The sequence below is a fragment of the Pipistrellus kuhlii genome, unplaced genomic scaffold (genome assembly GCF_014108245.1).
Source record: "Pipistrellus kuhlii isolate mPipKuh1 unplaced genomic scaffold, mPipKuh1.p scaffold_m20_p_83, whole genome shotgun sequence".
NCBI classification, from domain to species: domain Eukaryota; kingdom Metazoa; phylum Chordata; class Mammalia; order Chiroptera; family Vespertilionidae; genus Pipistrellus; species Pipistrellus kuhlii.
Window position 1 is genome coordinate 577,118 of NW_023425588.1, and position 17,875 is coordinate 594,992.

At 42.4% G+C, this 17,875-nt stretch overlaps 1 protein-coding gene across 8 annotated transcripts in view; it reads right to left on the reverse strand.

Moving 5' to 3' along the window:
* LOC118712118 (histone demethylase UTY) overlaps positions 1-17,875 on the reverse strand; it is a 222,699-nt gene that overhangs the window by 189,492 nt on the left and 15,332 nt on the right. For 5 of the 8 annotated variants that reach the window (XR_004985968.2, XR_004985969.2, XM_036425612.2 and 2 more), the window contains exon 3: positions 3,172-3,280. The exons of the other annotated variants lie outside the window; for them this stretch is intronic. Coding sequence is in view for 3 of the 5 variants with exons in the window: in XM_036425612.2 (XP_036281505.1) it covers positions 3,172-3,280 (109 nt within the window). In the remaining 2 variants the exon portion in view is untranslated. The remainder of the gene's footprint in view (positions 1-3,171; positions 3,281-17,875) is intronic. 8 annotated transcript variants of the gene reach the window in all.

Sequence of the window (17,875 nt, forward strand, 5' to 3'; positions counted from 1 at the left end):
GGAACCTGCAGATCTGTAACTCTTGCTGGGTAGCCTCAGGCAGGGGCTGACTTTGCACCTCCTTGGAGATCCAAGAGACAGTGTACCCAGTGATCAGAGTGGGACCATCCAGTTTACAACTCTTCACATCAATAAGGGACACAATCAAGGGGCACCAAAGCCCCACTGAAGCAAATCCTGCCCTAATGGTTTCCAGCACAACAGTTCCCCCACTATAGACACAACAGGTCTTCACAGTCAATTGGCCTGGAGGTCAATTCCTCCCAGTGGTATTAACAGCAATGGAGGGTTAACTATAAGACTGTGCACACAGCCATAAAGAGTACACCAAGTGTGTCCACCTCAGGTAACTGGGGAAGCTGAGCCACTGGGTCCTATAGGACACCTAGCACATAAAAGCCACTCCATCAACTCAGGGAAGCAGCCAAAATGCAGAGACAAAGAAACAAGGGTATAAATGACAGAGATGGAGGAAAGCAAACGACTGGATATAGAGTTGAAAACCATAGTTAAAAGGTCACTCATGAATCTTCTAGAAATCTTCAAGGAACTTATTGAGATATTCAAGGATCTTAGTAAGAATGACAAAAACAAAAACAAAAATAAACAAAATTTAAAAAATGGAAAAGAACCAGTTGGAAAAGGACTGACTGAAATAAATAATAATATAAAGAGATCAAAAGAAGATTAGAGGATCCCAAGAATTAAGTCAAAGTTTTGAAATATGAGGAAGCAAAAACACCTAACCGGAAAAGCAAAAAGTAAAAAGAATCCAAAAATATGAAGATAATATAAGGAGCCTCTGGGACAACATCAAACATACCAACATCCGAATTATGAGGGTGCCAGAAGAAGAGAGGGCAAGATATTGAATACCTATTTGAAGAAATAATTACTGAAAACTTAACCCATCTGGTTAAAGAAATAGACTTACAAGTTCAGGAAGCACAGAGAACCCCAAACAAGAGGAATCCAAAGAGGACCACACCAAGACACATAATAATTAAAATGCCAAGAGCAAAAGACAAAGAGAGAATATTAAAATCAGCAAGAGAAGAACAGTTAGTTAGCTACAAGGGAGAGAATATTAAAATCAGCAAGAGAAGAACAGTTAGTTAGCTACAAGCTACATACTATCAGCTGAATTTCTCAACAGAAACTATGCAGGCCAGAAGGGATTGGCAAGAAATATTCAAAGTGATGAATAGTGAGAACCTACAACCAAGATTACTGTATCCAGCAAAGTTATCATTCAGAATTGAAGGGCAGATAAAGAGCTTCACAGATAAAAAAAAAAGCTAAAGGAGTTCATCACCACCAAACCAGTATTACATGAAATGCTGAAAGGTATTATTTAAGAAGATCAAGTGAATTAAAAATCTGAGGAACAGAATAAATTGGTGAATATAATAGAATCAGGGGCAATGAAAGGAAGTGCATTGATAATTATCAGGGGAAAGGGTTGTGGGAGTGCAGAAAGAGACTGGATTAAAATTGTATAACATATAAATAAGGACAATGGAGAGAGGAGGTAAGGGCAGAAGGTGGGGTGGGAACTGGGTGGAAGGGAGCTAATGAGGGATGGGGGGAAGGAGAAACAATTGTAATAATAAGAGCAATAAAGATTTTTTTTTTTTAATGCATTTGGCATTTCCAGTCCAGTGTGGCTTGGTAGTTGAACATCAACCTATGAACTAGGAAGTGGAGTTTCAATTCCAGTCAGGCACTTTCCTCGTTTCAGGCTAGATTCCCAGTGGGGGCATGCAGAAGGTAGATCAATGATTCTCTGAAATCGAGATATATATATATATATATATATATACACTTAAAAAATTATGTGTATGTGTGTGTGTATATATATGTGTGTGTGTGTGTGTGTGTTTGTGTGTGTGTGTGTGTATAGATATACATTATATATAATTTTTTTTTTTAATGCACTTGGCATCAAGCATAGCTGACAATTCAGCTAATTTGAATGCTCCCTGTGAGGGTTCAAAAGGTTTTATACTTTCCCCTATATAAGTTTCTAGATTGTTATGGCTTATCTCAGAGTATATGGACTTCTCTTCCTAGCTCTGGAACCCTGGGCTGGGGTACAGTTGGGGCCCCATGGAGCTGTTTGCAGTGGCTTTACTTATGACTAGCCTGTCTTGGCTCAGCTTTAGACTTTCCTTAAACAAGCAGCACGTGGCTTGTTTATGCATCTGTTTGGCAAATCCTAAAGTACCCGACTTCTTTAATGAGTGAGATAAAAATCTCTTTTTATTTGTTCCCCTCTTTCCTGTCCCAGCAGTTATCTTTTCTTTTCTTTTTTTAATATATATAGTTTATTGATTTTTTACAGAGAGGAAGGGAGAGAGATAGAGAGCTAGAAACATCGATGAGAGAGACACATTGACCAGCTGCCTCTTGCACAACCCCTACCGGGGATGTGCCCACAGCCAAGGTACATGCCCCTGACCAAATCGAACCCAGGACCTTTCAGTCCGCAGACCGACGCTCTCCCACTGAGCCAAACCGGTTTTGGCAACAGTTATCTTTTCTATCTAACATCTCCCAAGAGGTATCAGCCAAATGTTTTTTGGAGCTGTGATTTTCACAAAATTATTCCATGAATATTTCCATCTACTCTTTTTTAATGATTGGCAATAAAATTATACAAACTGAAATCTTTTCTTACCATGAGGCTGGACACTTAACATATTAAACTTTTTTAAGTATTTTTTTTTATTGATTTCAGAGAGAAGGGGAGAGGGAGAGAGAGAGAGAAATATCCATGATAAGACAGAATAACTGCCTCCTGCACACCCCCTACTGAGTATCAAGCCCACAAATGCTCTGACCAGGAATTGAACACTGACCTCCTAGTTTAAAGCTCAACACTCAACCAATGAACCACAAGAGTTAGTCCATTTAACCTCTGTACCCTCTACTACCCTCCTACCTCCTTCCTCTCTGATAATCACCATACTATTGTCTATGAATTTTTGTTTATTTGTTCATTTATTGCTTTCTGTTTTATATTCATCTACTCTTTCTTTCACATTGTCATTTGTACTTATGAACTGGAAGAACTAAAAAACTCTTTGCCCTTAGGAAAAAAATAAAAATACTGGCATTTATATAATATGCAAACAACTCAAACAATTTAAAAGTCAATAAAAACATTACCTTTTGGATAATCTTCCAACAGAAGGTTGAAGTGACCTAATTGACAAAAGGTATCAGACTCCACTTTTCCTTCAGTTTTTAAGATTAAAGATTCATAGCAGCGAACCGCCTAGAAATAAAAAGATTAAAAAAAACATATTAAGAAAAAAGCAGAGAGAATAAAAATGGTTGTGGGGTTAAAAGTCAGTACTCTCCACCTCCCACAACCACACTGACATTACAACTACATACAGAAAAACCATTATTCAGAATCGCCTGAGAGCTGGCTGAATTGGGAGCTCTACAATTACTGACGTAAAAAAGAAAGCACACTGAGATTAGTAGAGGAGAAAGGAGGCACAGAACTGGCTGATACCACACGTTTTAATCAGGAAGGCGATGGGCGCCTTCTAGGAACAAGGGGTACTAACCCCAAACTGGACCTGAGCCCAAGATTCCAGAACTAGGAAGAGAAGTATCCATAACTTTGAGCTGTAAATACCAGCAGGGATTATGGTTAACTGCTGGAGACCCAGGTATTCCTCTTAAAGGGCTGGCACACAAACTTATTCAGACTTCATCCTTCTAAGCTCCAGCTCTGGCTGACTGCATTAGAGGACCCAGAAAAACACTGGGAGGAAATAAATTGTTTGGCATTGGGGCAGGAACTCAGAGGCAGCTTTCTCAGAGTTAGGTGATTGAGGGGATCATTGTTCATATGCTGGGACCTCTCCAACACCCAGGCTGACTGTTAGTCATATCTGAGTTTCCATAAGCCTGAAACACTGTTTGAAACACCCTAGTGATTCCCTGAGACCCTATCCCATCCAATTTGCAGTCCCACAGAGCTGTTCGCAGTAGCTTTTCCTTATGAATAGCCTGTACTGGCTCAGCTTTAGACTTTTCTTAAACAAGTAGCATGTGGCTTCAGTGTATTTATACCTATTAATAAGAGACCTATCAAGACATGGCACTAACACAAGCCTGCCTTGCTTCATAGATTGCCTCACCTGGCTACTTCCAAGCCCAATACAAATAGAACCCTCTGCATATAATTTGGTAGCTCCAACAGGGTGACCTCAGGCAACAGCTGACTTTGCACCTCCTAGTAAGCCCCAGTAGAGAGCTTCAGATAATACCATATTACAATTCTACATATCCACAAGCAACTCACTCCAGGGGCAGACTCAGTAAACACCAAAGCTTCACTGAAGCAAGCCTTCTATACGGCTATTTCCTGCACAGCAGCTCTTCCTCTATAGTTGCAGTTGGTCCTCAAAGCCACTGGTCTGGAGGCCAACTCCTTCCAGCTACGCGAACAGCAATCAAGGTTTAACTACTACAAGACTGGGCACACAACTCACAAGGGCACACCCAGAATGCCCAGTTCAAGTGGGAAGACTTAGCCACTGGGCCCTACAGGACATCTACTACATAAGGCCAACAACCAATTCGAGAAGAAACTGGATATATAAAACCAACACAACAAAACAAGCAAAATGTGGAAACAAGCTCTGACCAGTTTGGCTTGGTGGACAGAGCACCAGCCAGCAGTTCAATTCTGGTCAAGGGGATGTACTGAAGTAAAAGGTGTGCAGGGGGCAGCTGATCAATGTTTCTCTCTCATCAATGTTTCTAACTCTCTCTCCCTCTTCCTTCCTCTTTGTTAAAAATTAATAAAATGTTTTGTTTTGTTTTTAAATACAAAGATTAGCCGAAACCAGTTTGGCTCAGTGGATAGTGCGTCAGTCTGCAGACTGAAGGGTCCACGTTTGATTCCGGTCAAGGGCATGTACCTTGGTTGTGGGCACATCCCCAGTGGGGGGTGTGAAGGCAGCTGATCGATGATTCTCTCTCATCAATGTTTCTACTCTCTATCCCTCTCTCTTCCTCTCTGTAAAAAATCAATAAAATATATTTTTTTTAAATGAAGATAAGAAAACATGTCAAATGTGAAAAAACAGAAAAATTTTTCCAGAAATACATGAAATGAAAGCAAGTACACTATTGGAAACAAAGTTCAAAACAATGGTTATAAGGTTGCTCAAGGAACTCAAAGAGAGCTTCAAGAGACTTAGTGAGATTTCAAATATTTTTTATTAAATTTCAAAGTTATGAAAAAGGACCAGTCTGAAATTAAACATAGACTAACTTTGTTCTGGCAGGTTTGGCTCAATGGATAGAGCGTTGACCTGTGGACTGAAAGGTCTTGGGTTCAATTTCAATCAAGGGCACATGCCCAGGTTGCCGGCTCATTCCCCAGTTGCGGGTGTATAGGAGGCAGTCAAATAATGAATCTCTCTCATCCTTAATGTGTCTATCTCCCTCTCCCTGCCTCTCTGAAATATACCGTATTTTTCGGACCATAAGATGCTCCGGACCAAAGACGCACCAGTTATTAGAGAAGGGAAATGAAGAAAAAAGATTCTGAAACAAATAGTGTCCTAAAATATTTTATGTGCATTAAAACCCAACATCACAGTCATAAACACATGTAATCAACCCTGTAAACAGCAGCATTTAGAACCATTTTAGAGCCGGGCAAGCACACAGAGACCACACAGAGCCGGGCAAGTAAAAAAACTTTTTTTTTAAAGTATATGTGTAGGCTATATTTGGACCATAAGACGCAGGGACTTTTTCCCCCCACTTTTGGGGGGAAAAAAGTGCGTCTTATGGTCCGAAAAATACGGTATATAGTCTATCTAATAAAGAGGGAATATGCTAATTGACCATCATTCCCTCACAGATGGCGACCACAGTCAATAAGGAAGAAATATGCTAATTGACTGCCACCCCCTTAAAGATAAAAGTGCCCACAGCTACAAGATAGTGACGCCCAGTCCTTTCAGCCCCGCTGGGGCAGTTGGCACTTGGTATGGCTGGCCTGTCCCCAGGCAGTCAGACTGCTCCACACTCTACCTCTGGAGTCCCCAGCCTTGGAAGGCAGCTGCCCAGCCTCCCAGGACCACCAAAGGCTCAGGTAACCAGAGCAGGCCGAGTGTTGAGTTGCCAGCAGTGGCAGCAACAGAGGTGTGATGAGGGATTGCCTTCCCCTGATTGCTAAGTTGCCTCCCAACCTTGAGGATTCCAATACTGAGAGGGAGAGCAGATTGGGTTGAGGTAACCCCCTGCATGAATGAATTTTCATGCACCAAGATTCTACTATATACTCTATAAAGAATAACTTCTCCCAAACTGGTTTGGCTCAGTGAGTAGAGCATCAGCCTGCAGACTGAAGGGTCCCAGGTTCTATTCTGGTAAAGCACATGTACCTTGGAAGCAGACACATCCCCAGTAGGGGGTGTGCAAGAGGCAGCTGATCTATGATTCTCTCTCATTGATGTTTCTAACTCTCTATCCCTCTCTCTTCCTCTTTGTAAAAAATCAATAAAATATATTTAATAAAAAAAGAATAACTTCTAATTCCAAATATCAAATAAAAAATTTAGAATATGAGGAAGCAAAAAGTACCCAAAGAAAAAAAAGATTCCAAAAATAAGATGATAAAAGGATCCTCTAGGACAATTTCACATATACCAACATTCACCCCCTAACAATACCCCTGCCAGCATGATTGCCCCTAACTACCTTCCCCTGCAGGCCTGGTCCCTCCGAACTGCCCTTCCCTGCTGGCCATCTTGTGGCAGCCACCTTGTGTCCACATGGGGAAAGCCATCTTGTGAGGAGTGATGGTCAATTTGCATATTACTATATTATTAGATACGAAGGTCTTATAAGCATACTAGAGGCCCAATACATAAAGACTCATCATTCCCCTGGATGTCTGCACTGCCTTGCTCCAGCCCAGAGCCACCTTTCCTTCTCACACTGCAGAACAATCCAGTCATTAGAAGCCTATGTATGCAAATTAATCCACCATCTTGGTTGGGTTAATTTGCATACTCATCCCTGATTGGTTGATGGAGATCACCAAGGTATGGTCAATTTGCATCTACCTCTTTTATTAATGCAGATTAGTGACTTGGGGCACGAAATTTGTGAATGGGGGAGAAAGGGTGTTGTCCTTCAGCCTGGCCTGCACTCTCTCCAATCTGGGACCCCTTGAAGGATGTCCTATTGCCAGTTTACAAGGATCTGGCCCAAACTAGCAGTTGGACATTCCTCTTGCAATCTGGAGTTACTGGCACCTAACTGCTCACTTGCCTGCTTGGGCTGCCCCCAGTGACAGAGAAAGCCAAGCTTCCCACCTGCCCCACAGCTGTTGGGGGCATGCCCAACCTGGATGAGGGACTGATGGCTGTTTGCAAGCTGGCCAAGCTCCCCACCAGGAACCCTCACTTGGGGGGTGTGGCCAGCCTAGGTGAGAGGCTGATAGCTGTATGAAGGCTGACTACGCCACCCGGTAACCCAGGCCCCTAGCCACTCCTTGAGTGGTGTCCAGAGTGAGCTGGAAGCTTGGCTAACTCTGTCACCAGGGAAAATCCAAGGCTGCTGCTCATTCCAGCTCCATGGCCACTGCCATCTTTGTTGGGTTCATTGTATACTCGCTCCTGATTGGCTTGAAGGTCAATTTGCATTTTTCTCTCTTACTAGTGTAGACATGCATTTCCTACACAAACAAACAATAGGGTGGTAAAGTCCTAGGGTAGGACATAACCAGGTGGTGGAGGCAAAAGAAATATCTGTAATACTCTCAACAATAAAAACATTTTTAAAAAAGAAAGAAAAGAGCAAAATTTTAATTGCATTCTTTCTGAGACAGTACAATATATACTACATGAGAGTACTCAAGAAATCAAAGCAATCTTGGGAGAGATTAAAAATGGCAACGAAGTGCCAAAACCAGTTTGGCTCAGCGGTACAGCGTCGGTCTGCGGTCTGAAAGGTCCCAGGTTCAATTCTGGTCAGGGGCATGTACGTTGGTTGTGGGCACATCCCCGGTAGGGGGTGTGCAAGAGGTAGCTGGTTGAAACCTTCCTAGCTTTCTCTCTCTTTCCCTTCCTCTTGTAAAAAAATCAATATATTTTTTAAAAAATTAAAAAAAAAAATGGCAACAAAGTACCTCTATTCCAAATAACACAGCCCCTGATGACACAGTCACTAGCACACCACAAGGACTATTGACTTTGGCTAATGAACAACCTTAGAATGCTGGAGGAAGGTTTGGAAAATGGAAAGAATTAATGGCCTAATTCTAATACCTTTCATCTTTGTAGCAGGAGTATTAACAGCAGTAGAATGTTGTATTATCCTTGGGATAAAGAAATTAGCAAACAAGTTAATTGAAATAGCTATTAATAAGCATATAACCCAACAGAATATTACTAGAAACCAAAATACAGTTACCTGATTATGAAGAAGAAAGTCAACAAGTTTTTAGAAAGACTGGAAAAATAGCTAATTCAATTAGCGTAAGAAGATGGGAGAATTTGTAGATTTGTGTTCAGCATAGTCAACTTTAAAAAAAAAACAAAAAAACTAACAGCATGTGGCCAATTGGTAACTGAATTTTTCCAGGGTAAACAGACTACAGGGAGGAGAAAATAAAGAACTACGTACCTGACAAGTAGCATATTTTCCAGGAAGATCTACCTGCCACAACTATACAAAGGGAGGTAGAAACAACAAAAAAAGGCCTCATCCCAGCTATATATACATAAAAGCCTAAGCGACCATCACAGCTGAACAGATGACCAAAAAGGCTGCATGGGGCAATCAGGCCAACAGGGCAGTGGCGGTTGGGAGCGATCAGAAAGGCAGGGTACAGTTGGGAATGACCAGCAGTGAGGGTGGGAGACAGTTTGGGTAACAATGCTGTCAAGATTGCAGATGGGGGAAACCAGGCCAGCAGGGAGGGCAGTTGGGGGTGACCAGGTGAACAGGGGGAGCAGTTAGGGGTGATCAGGCAAGCAAGCAGTGATCCCGATTGTGAAAGGGATGTCTGAAGGGTAACAGATTGGATAGTATGCTGGCTGGATGAAGGGACACCTCCATGCATGAATTTCATACACCAGGCCTCTAGTTTTTTTTAAATAAGCCAATAAGAGACTATAAGACCTAGGTGACATACGTGAAACACTCGGTCAATGAGGAACCTGATGGGGCTGAGGGGACAGGAAGCCACGATCTTTGAGGGTATGCAGTCAATGAGCATAACCCTCCTTATTTGCACACTAAACTCAAATTGCTGGTGATCATTGCTCTGTGTCTACCTAGATACACCCACTCTTACAAGACCACATTAAATATCTTGTTTGCAATGCTACATAGTTCTTTTATATAACAAATCTTTATTGTTCAGAATATTACAGGTGTTCCTCTTTCCCCTCCCCCCACTATAGCTCCACTCTACCTGATTTCCCACCGCACCCCATGCCCTTACTCCCCACCACAGATTTCATCCATAGGTGTAAGATTTTTGTCCAATATCTTCCTGCACCCCTCAGACCCCCTTACTCCTGAGAATGATCAACCCACTCCCTTTCTATGTCCCTGATTCTACAGTATTATATTCATCAGCCCATTCTGTTCTTCAGATTTTTTATTCACTTGATTTTTAGATTCACTTGTTGATAGGTATGTATTAAATGTCTTTTTGTTGTTCATAGTTTTTACCTTTACCTTTTTCTTCTTCCTCTTCTTAAAAAATACCCTTCAGCGTTTCATGTAATCCTGGTTTGGAGGTGATGAACTCCTTTAGCTTTTTCTTGTCTGTGAAGTTCTTTATCTGACCTGCAATTCTGAATGATAGCTTTGCTGGGTAGAGTAATCGTGGTTGTAGGTTCTTGCTATTCATCACCTTGAATATTTGTCACTCCTGTCTGGCCTGCATAGTTTCTGCTCAGAAATCAGCTGACAGTCATATTGGTACTCCCTTGTAGGTAACTAACTGTTCTTCTCTTCTGCTTTTAACATTCTCTCTTTATCTTTTGCCCTTGGCATTTTAATTATGACTTGTCTTGGTGAAGTCCTCTTTGGATTCCTCTTATTTGGGGTTCTGTGCTTTTCTTGAACTTGTAAAACTTTCCCTTTCATCAGGTAGGGAAAGTTTTCTGTCATTATTTCTTCCAATAGGCCTTCAATATCCTGCTCTCCCTCTTCTTATGGAACTCCCAAAATCCGGATGTTGATATGCTTAAAGCCATCCCAGAGGTTCCTTACACTGTCCTCACACTTTTGGATTATTCTTTCTTTCTGCCTATCTGGTTGGATGATTTTTGCTTCCTCATATTCCAGATCTTTGGTTTGATTCTTGGGATACATTGATCTATAGTTGAGTTTCTGTATATTCTTTATTTCAGACAGTGTATGCTTAATTTCTGCCTAGTCCATTACTTTTTCTTGGGTTTTTTTTTTTTTTTTTCATTCTTAGTAACGTCTTTGAAGATTTCTTTAAGTTTCTCAGCAGTTTTTAGAAGATTCTTGAATAACCTTATAAATATTGTTCTGAACTCTGTGTCATCCAGCAGTTTACTTTCCTCCATCTGTCCCTTTTGTGACATGCTTCTGTGTCTCTGCATCTGGCTGCCTCCCTGTGTTGATGGAGTGGCTTTGTGTGGTCGGTGACCTATAGGGGCCAGTGGCTCAGCTTCCCCAATCACCGAGGCGGTCGCTCTTGGTACACCTCTTTATGGGCTGAGTGCAAAGTGTTGGTGTAGTTAAGCCTTGACTGCTGTTAGTACACTGGGAGGAATTGACTTCCAGGCCAACTGGCTGTGAGGACCTGCTATGTCTATAATGGAAGAATTGCTGTGCTGGAGACACACTTATGGTGCAGGCTTTGTTTCCGTGGGGCTTTTGTGCTCACTGAGTCCCACTACCAAATGTGTCACTAATGGATGTGAGGAGTTGAAATCTGGTGTCTCACACTGACCACTAGGTACACTGGCTTCTGGATCTCCAATGGGGTGCAGGTCAGCTACTGTCTGAAGCCACCCTGCGGGAGCTACACCAAAAACTACAGTTTTCTCCTCTTTGCTTGGGGTTTAGAGGTTTTGGAGCTGTCTGCACTGGGTTGCAAGTTTGCTAAGTTAAACTGCAATAGAGAAGGCCATCCTTATGCAAAAGCTGCTGCTTGGAGCTTGGGTGTGTTTGGTAGGTTGTGCGGGGTGGGATCTCAGGGCATCACTTAGTTCTGGGTAATGTCCATTTTATATTTTAATTGTATTTTGTTGAAATTGTTGTGTGCGGCTGCGGCTAGTTGCCTACCCGAGCAGCCATCTTGGATTCTCTCCTACTCTGTTATCTCAGGGCATCACTTAGGCTAAGTGCGGCAAATAGCGATGGCTGGCAGTCAGCTGCCTCTGCTGCTCCAACCACATCCCCGTGTCATGCTCCCCAGGACAGAAAACAGCTATTCTTGCGCATAGCTCTGTAAGAAAGCCACCCTCACATTCTGACTCAATGGCAGACAGTCCACCTTCTCTCGAGAAACTGGATTTCAGAGAGATTGGGAGCTTGTCTCTCTTCAGGTTGAAGAGAGCAACATGCTCCACCAGCCAGGATCCACTGCCAGCTCCTATCACGTGCCCACCCCTGTACCTCAGTTTTTCAGTGCTTGTGCCCTGAATGCTCTTTTCTCTTTCCCCCCGCTTGTAGAACTCCCACTCAGCCAGCTTTCCCATGGTTCTGGATTATAGATGTTTTGTCTATTAGTTGCAATTTTGAAATTGTTGTGCACGGCAGCAGTTTAGATGTTTACCTACGCCGCCATCTTGGATCTCTGGCTACATTATTTGAATTCAAACAGGTGGGCGTATTTTCCACCTGAATAAATTCTTTTTAGTGATGAAATGTAAATTTAATAATGTTTTTAATCCATATACTACATGCCACAACATGGATAAAACTTGAAACCCTATACTAAAGAAATCAGACAAAAAGAATAAATGCATATCCTAGAATCTGTGTGTGTGTGTGTGTGTGTGTGTGTGTGTATATATATATATATAATGGTAATTAGACCAGACATCCTTCCGGATGAACCTGGGGCTGAGAGGGAAGCCTGGGTCCCGCCAGGTGCCTGCCAGTGTCTGAAGAGAAGCCCTGGGTCCCAGGTGTCAGAGGGAAGCCAATGTCTGCAACCAGGAGAAGGAAGGCCAATGCTTGCACAAATTTCATGTACACACATTTCATGTACACACATATGCTTGCACAAATTTCATGTACACCTCCAGTATACACACACACACCCAGAAACACTAGATACCCATTGCACAAAGATTCCTGCATAGACCTTCCTTCCCTTAGTTGCCAGCACCAGTTTTTCTCTGGTACCTGGAATCCAGGCCTTTGCTCCAGCTGTAGCCTAGAAGCCAACCCTCAAGGCTAGGCTTCCCTGTTGCAGCAAGGCTTGGCTTACCTACTCTAGCCACACTGGAGAAGCAAAGCCTTCATCAGTCTTCAGTCTTCAGTCTTTGATCAGCCAAGAACCTTCAGTCTTCCCTCTGCCCCTACATATGCAAATTAACAGGCTATCTTTGGTGGGCTAATTTGCTTACTCACTCCTGATTGTCTGGTGGGTGTTACAGAGGTACGGTTAATTTGCATATTTCTATTTTATGTATTTCTGCCTCAAAAAATTCAACTCAACTATCCCTGCAAAAAGAAATTAAATGGGATGGAGAGAAACAAAGATGGCGGCATAGGGTAGACACCCGAATGCAGCCTACCACAACAAATTTGAATTTAGAACTGAAAAACAGGGGAAGCATTGCCCGTAAGCGCCAGACGGCTGGCTGAGAGGAGGCTCTGCCATCTGGGAAGGAGAGAGAAGGCACGCTGAACCTCAGGAACTGTGAAGGTACGGAGAACTGTGTGCGCGAAAAGGCGCTGGCTTAATCCCGGTGAGGAGAGAAAGGGCCGGACCGAGATTGCTGCCGGCTTACTCTCTGCACGCAGAGAGGGCGGGCCGGGCTGAGTTCGCTACTGGCTTACTCCTGGCGAGGAGAGGGCGAACAGCTAACACGGCTGGCTTTCTTGTCCGAGAGGAAAACAGAATCACCCTATTGCTCTGATAAACGACCCCAGACAGGGAGAGGCCAGACTGTCAGGCAGCGGGCAGAGATCTCTTGGAGGTGTGTGAAGCCAGAGGCCATTACTGCGGGACTTGGGGAGGAGCCGAGGGGAAAACAAAGTTTGTCTGAACCAACCCGAGACTCCGCCCTACCTGTGGCTGAGCACAGAAGCTCTCCCAGAGGCTGGCTTTCTCTAAGGAGGGACTTGCAGGAATCCAAAGCTTGTCTGCGCCTTTACCAAAGAGGTGCACGCGCGCCTGCAACCAATCTTCCAAAACTCTCCACAAACAGGACTTTTCTAAGGCGACACTGACAGGGAACCAAAGATTGTCTGCGCCACCCCGAGACCCCGCCCTGTTCAAGCAGAGTACGGAAACCCTCCTAGCTGAGACACTGCTGATCCTCACAGCCAATTGGCTTGGAGATCAACGCTTCCCAGTGATACCAATAATAAGCAAGGCTTAACAACAAGACTGTACACACAGCCCACAAAGGGCTACACCAAGACTGTCCACTGCAGGTAACTGGGAAGGCTGTGCTACTGGGCTCTACCAGAACACCTAGCACACAAAGCTATTCCATCAAATCAGGGAAACAACTAAAATGCAGACAAGAAGAAGGACACAAAGGAAGGAGATGGAGGAAAAGAAAACATTGGACATTGAGTTCAAAACTACAGTTATAAGGTTATTCAACAATATCCTAAAAAAGGCCAATAAAATAAATGAGACCTATGAGGATATGAAAAGGGAGCAACTAGAAATAATAAGGGATCAACAAGAAATGAAGAAAACATTGTCTGAAATAAAAAATATTATACAAAGTCCTAAAAACATACTGGAAGATCGCAAGAATCAAGACAAAGATTTAGAACACAAAGAGCCAGAGGACACACCTCTGCAGAAGGGAGAAGATAAGAGAATCCAGAAAGTTGAAGATAGTGTAAGAAACCTCTGGGACAATTTCAAGCGAACCAACATCAGAATTATGGGGATTCCGGAAGAGAGAAAGCAAGATACCGAAAGAGTACTAGAAGAAATAGTGACAGAAAACTTCCCCCACCTGGGGAAAGAAATAGACTTACAAGTCCAGGAAGCCCGCAGAACCCCAAACAAAAGGAATCCAAGGAGGACCACACCAAGACATATCATAATTAAAATTCCAAGAGCAAAAGACAAAGAGAGAATATTAAAAGAAGCAAGAGAAAAGCAGGTAGTGACCTATAAAGGAGCACCCATAAGATTGTCAGCTGATTTCTCAACAGAAACCATGCAGGCCAGACGGGAATGGCAAGAAATATTCAAGGTGATGAATAACAAGAACCTATAGCCAAAAATAATCTACCCAGCAAAGCTATCACTCAGAATCAAAGGACAGATAAAGAGCTTCACAAATAAAAAAAAGCTAAAAGAGTTCATCACCACCAAACCAGAATTATATGAATTGCTGAAGGAGGTTATTTAGGAAGAGGAAGAAGATAAAGATAAAAATTATGATCAACAAATACGTAGCTATCAACAAGGGAATCTAAAAACCAAGGGAATTTAAAAATCTGATGAACAATATTAACTGGTGAATATAATAGAATCAGAGATATGGAAGGGGAGTGGACTGACGATTCTCAGGGAAAAGGGGAGTGGGGGTGCGGGAAGAGACTGAACAAAAACTGTGCATCTATGGATGAGGACAATGGGGGATGGGGAAAGGACAGAGGGTGCGGTGGGAACCTGGTGAAGGGGAGCAATTGAAGGGGGGAAGAGGATCACATTTGTAATCTGAACAATAAAGATTTATTTTTAAAAAAATGATAACAGCCAACACACACACACAAAAAAAAAAGAAATTAAATGGAATGCAGGAGGAGAAACCAAGATGTTGGCCTAATTGCAGCCTCACACAACAATTTCAAAAAAATAGAACAAAAATACAAAATGGACATAATCCAGAACTACAGGAAAGTTGACTGGAAATTCTACAACTAGAGGGAAAGAGAAAACCAGAAGGAAAATCAGAGAAGCTGTAAAAGCCTAAGGTACGGAAACAGGGTGCGCTCGGGAAGAGGACGGAGCCAGAGAGGAGGGGGCAGCTGAGTGCCTGGCTGGCATTCCTTAGCAGAAAGAAGATAAAAGCTCCAGACTGTGCTGAACCCCAGTTCTCACAGAACTGAACCCCAGTTCCAGGCCAGACCCTGGAGACCCAGGCTCATACAGAGGAATTCTAGGCTGTAAGGCAGAAACTGAGGGCAGCAGCGAAAGGCAGACCCGGAAGCTTGCACTTTGGGCACAGAGTATGGACGGTTGACTGTGCCACTGGACTGCCCTAGTGGAAAAAAGACAAAAGCTCCAGACTGCTCTGAACCCACTTCCAACTTCACTGAACCCCAGTTCCGGGCTCATTGGCGCAGAGACTAGAGTGTTAGTGGGCGAATCTCAAGAGCACCTTTCTCTCAAAGGTGCTTACAGCGAGTACCAAAGGGCACTGAAAAACACTGAGACTCAGGAACCTCATAGGGTGGGGCTGACAGAAAGCCAAGGCTGTAGGCTCCACCCTGAAACTCCGCCCATCCAAACTGAGCACAGAGGCTTCTGCAATTTTTCAAGTCTAGTCGAATAAGGCTGTCTCTTGGAATAGACACAGCTGATCCTCACAGCCAATTGGCCTGGAGGTCAGTTCCTCCCAGTGATACCAACAACAATCAAGACTTAACTACCAAAGCTGTACACAGTCCACAAAAGGGGAGACCAACAGTGTCCACCTCAGGTAACTGGGAGGCTGACCCACTGAACCTTAACAGACAAAGCCATCCTACCAACTCAGGGAAGCAGGGAAAATGCCAAAACAAAAAAAAGATCACAAACGAAAGAAATGGAGGACAAAAAGTGACTGGATATAGAGTTCAAAACCACAGTTATAAGGTTTTTCACAAGTTTCCTAGAAAAAGCCGATAAAATAAACGAGACATATGAGGATATGAAAAGGACTCATCTAGAAATAAATACATTATCTGAAATAAAAAATTTTATGCAGAGTCCTAAAACCAGAATGGAAGATCATAAGAATCAAGTCAAAGATTTGAAACATAAAGAGCCAGAGAATCCAGAAAGTTGAAGATAATGTAAGTAGCCTCTGGGACAACTTCAAGAGAACCAACATCAGAATTATGGGGGTCCCAGAAGAAAACAGAGAGCAAGATACCAAAAGAATATTAGAAGAAATAGTAACAGAAAACTTCCCCCACCTGGGGAAAGAAATAGACTTACAAGTCCAGGAAGCACACAGAACCCCAACAAAAGGAATCCAAAGAGGACCACACCAAGACACATCATAATTAAAATGCCAAAAGCAAAAGACAAAGAGAGAATATTAAAAGCAGCAAGAGAAAAGCAGGTAGTTACCTATAAAGGAGCACCCATAAGATTGTCAGCAGATTTCTCAACAGAAACCATGCAGGCCAGACGGGAATGGCAAGAAATATTCAAGGTGATGAATAGCAAGAATCTACAGCCAAAAATAATCTACCCAGCAAAGCTATCACTCAGAATCGAAGGCCAGATAAAGAGCTTCACAAATAAAGTAAAAGCTAAAAGAGTTCATCACAGCCAAACCAGAACTATATGAATTGCTGAGGGGATTCTTTAGGAAGACAAAGAAAATAAAGATAAAAATTATGAACAACAGCCAAAACCAGTTTTGCTCAATAGATAGAGCATCAGTCTGCGGACTGAAAGGTCCCAAGTTCGATTCTGGTTAAGGGCATGTACAACATTGGTTGTGGGCACATCCCCAGTAGTGGGTGAGCAGAAGGCAGCTGGTCAATGTTTCTCTCTTATTGATGTTTCTAGCTCTCTATCCCTCTTCCTTCCTCTCTGTAAAAAATCAATAGAATATATTTTAAAAATAAATAAATAAAAATAACCCAGGAAATAAAACTAACTTTAAAAAAATAAAAATTATGAACAAATACGTAACTATCAACAAGTGAATCTAAAAACCAAGGGAATTAAAAATCTGATGAACAATATTAACTGGTGAATATAATAGAATCGGAGGTATGGAAGGGGAGTGAACTGAAGAGTCTCAGGAAAAAGGGGAGTGGGGGATGCAGGAGGAGACTGAAAATAAACTGTGCACCTATGAATGAGGTCAATGGGGGATGGGGAAAGGGCAGAGGTTGGGTTGGGAACCTGCTGGAGGGGAGCAATGGAGGGGGGGGAATGAGGAACATTTGTAATAATATGAACAATAAAGATTTAAAAAAATTAAATGATACATAAAGTAATAGAAATTTAATACATGAAAAATGACAAGAAATTTAAAAAGAAAATGAGATATACAGGAAGCAAATAAAAGACATATATTTTAATCATATCAATAACATACAATAAATGAGGATGAATACACTCCAAACAAATATATGTTAAAAACAACTTTTGTTGTTGACATTATTACATGTAAACCCCATTCCATGCATTTTGACCCTTCCAGCAGCTTCTACCCCCTTTTTTTACCTTTACTACACTGTGTTTTGTGAACTTGGATGATAGATACACTTTCTTGAGCTATTCCCTTCACTTCTTTTATTGTCCTCCCTCCCAAAACCTTCCCCTCTGAGATCTCTCAGTCTTTCCAAACTCTGTATAAATTCTATAATAAAAAGTAATATGCTAATTTAGACCAGACAGCTGAATAACTTTCCAGATGGCCTTCCACTGGAGGCTTCAAGGATGGAGATAAATTACTGTAGC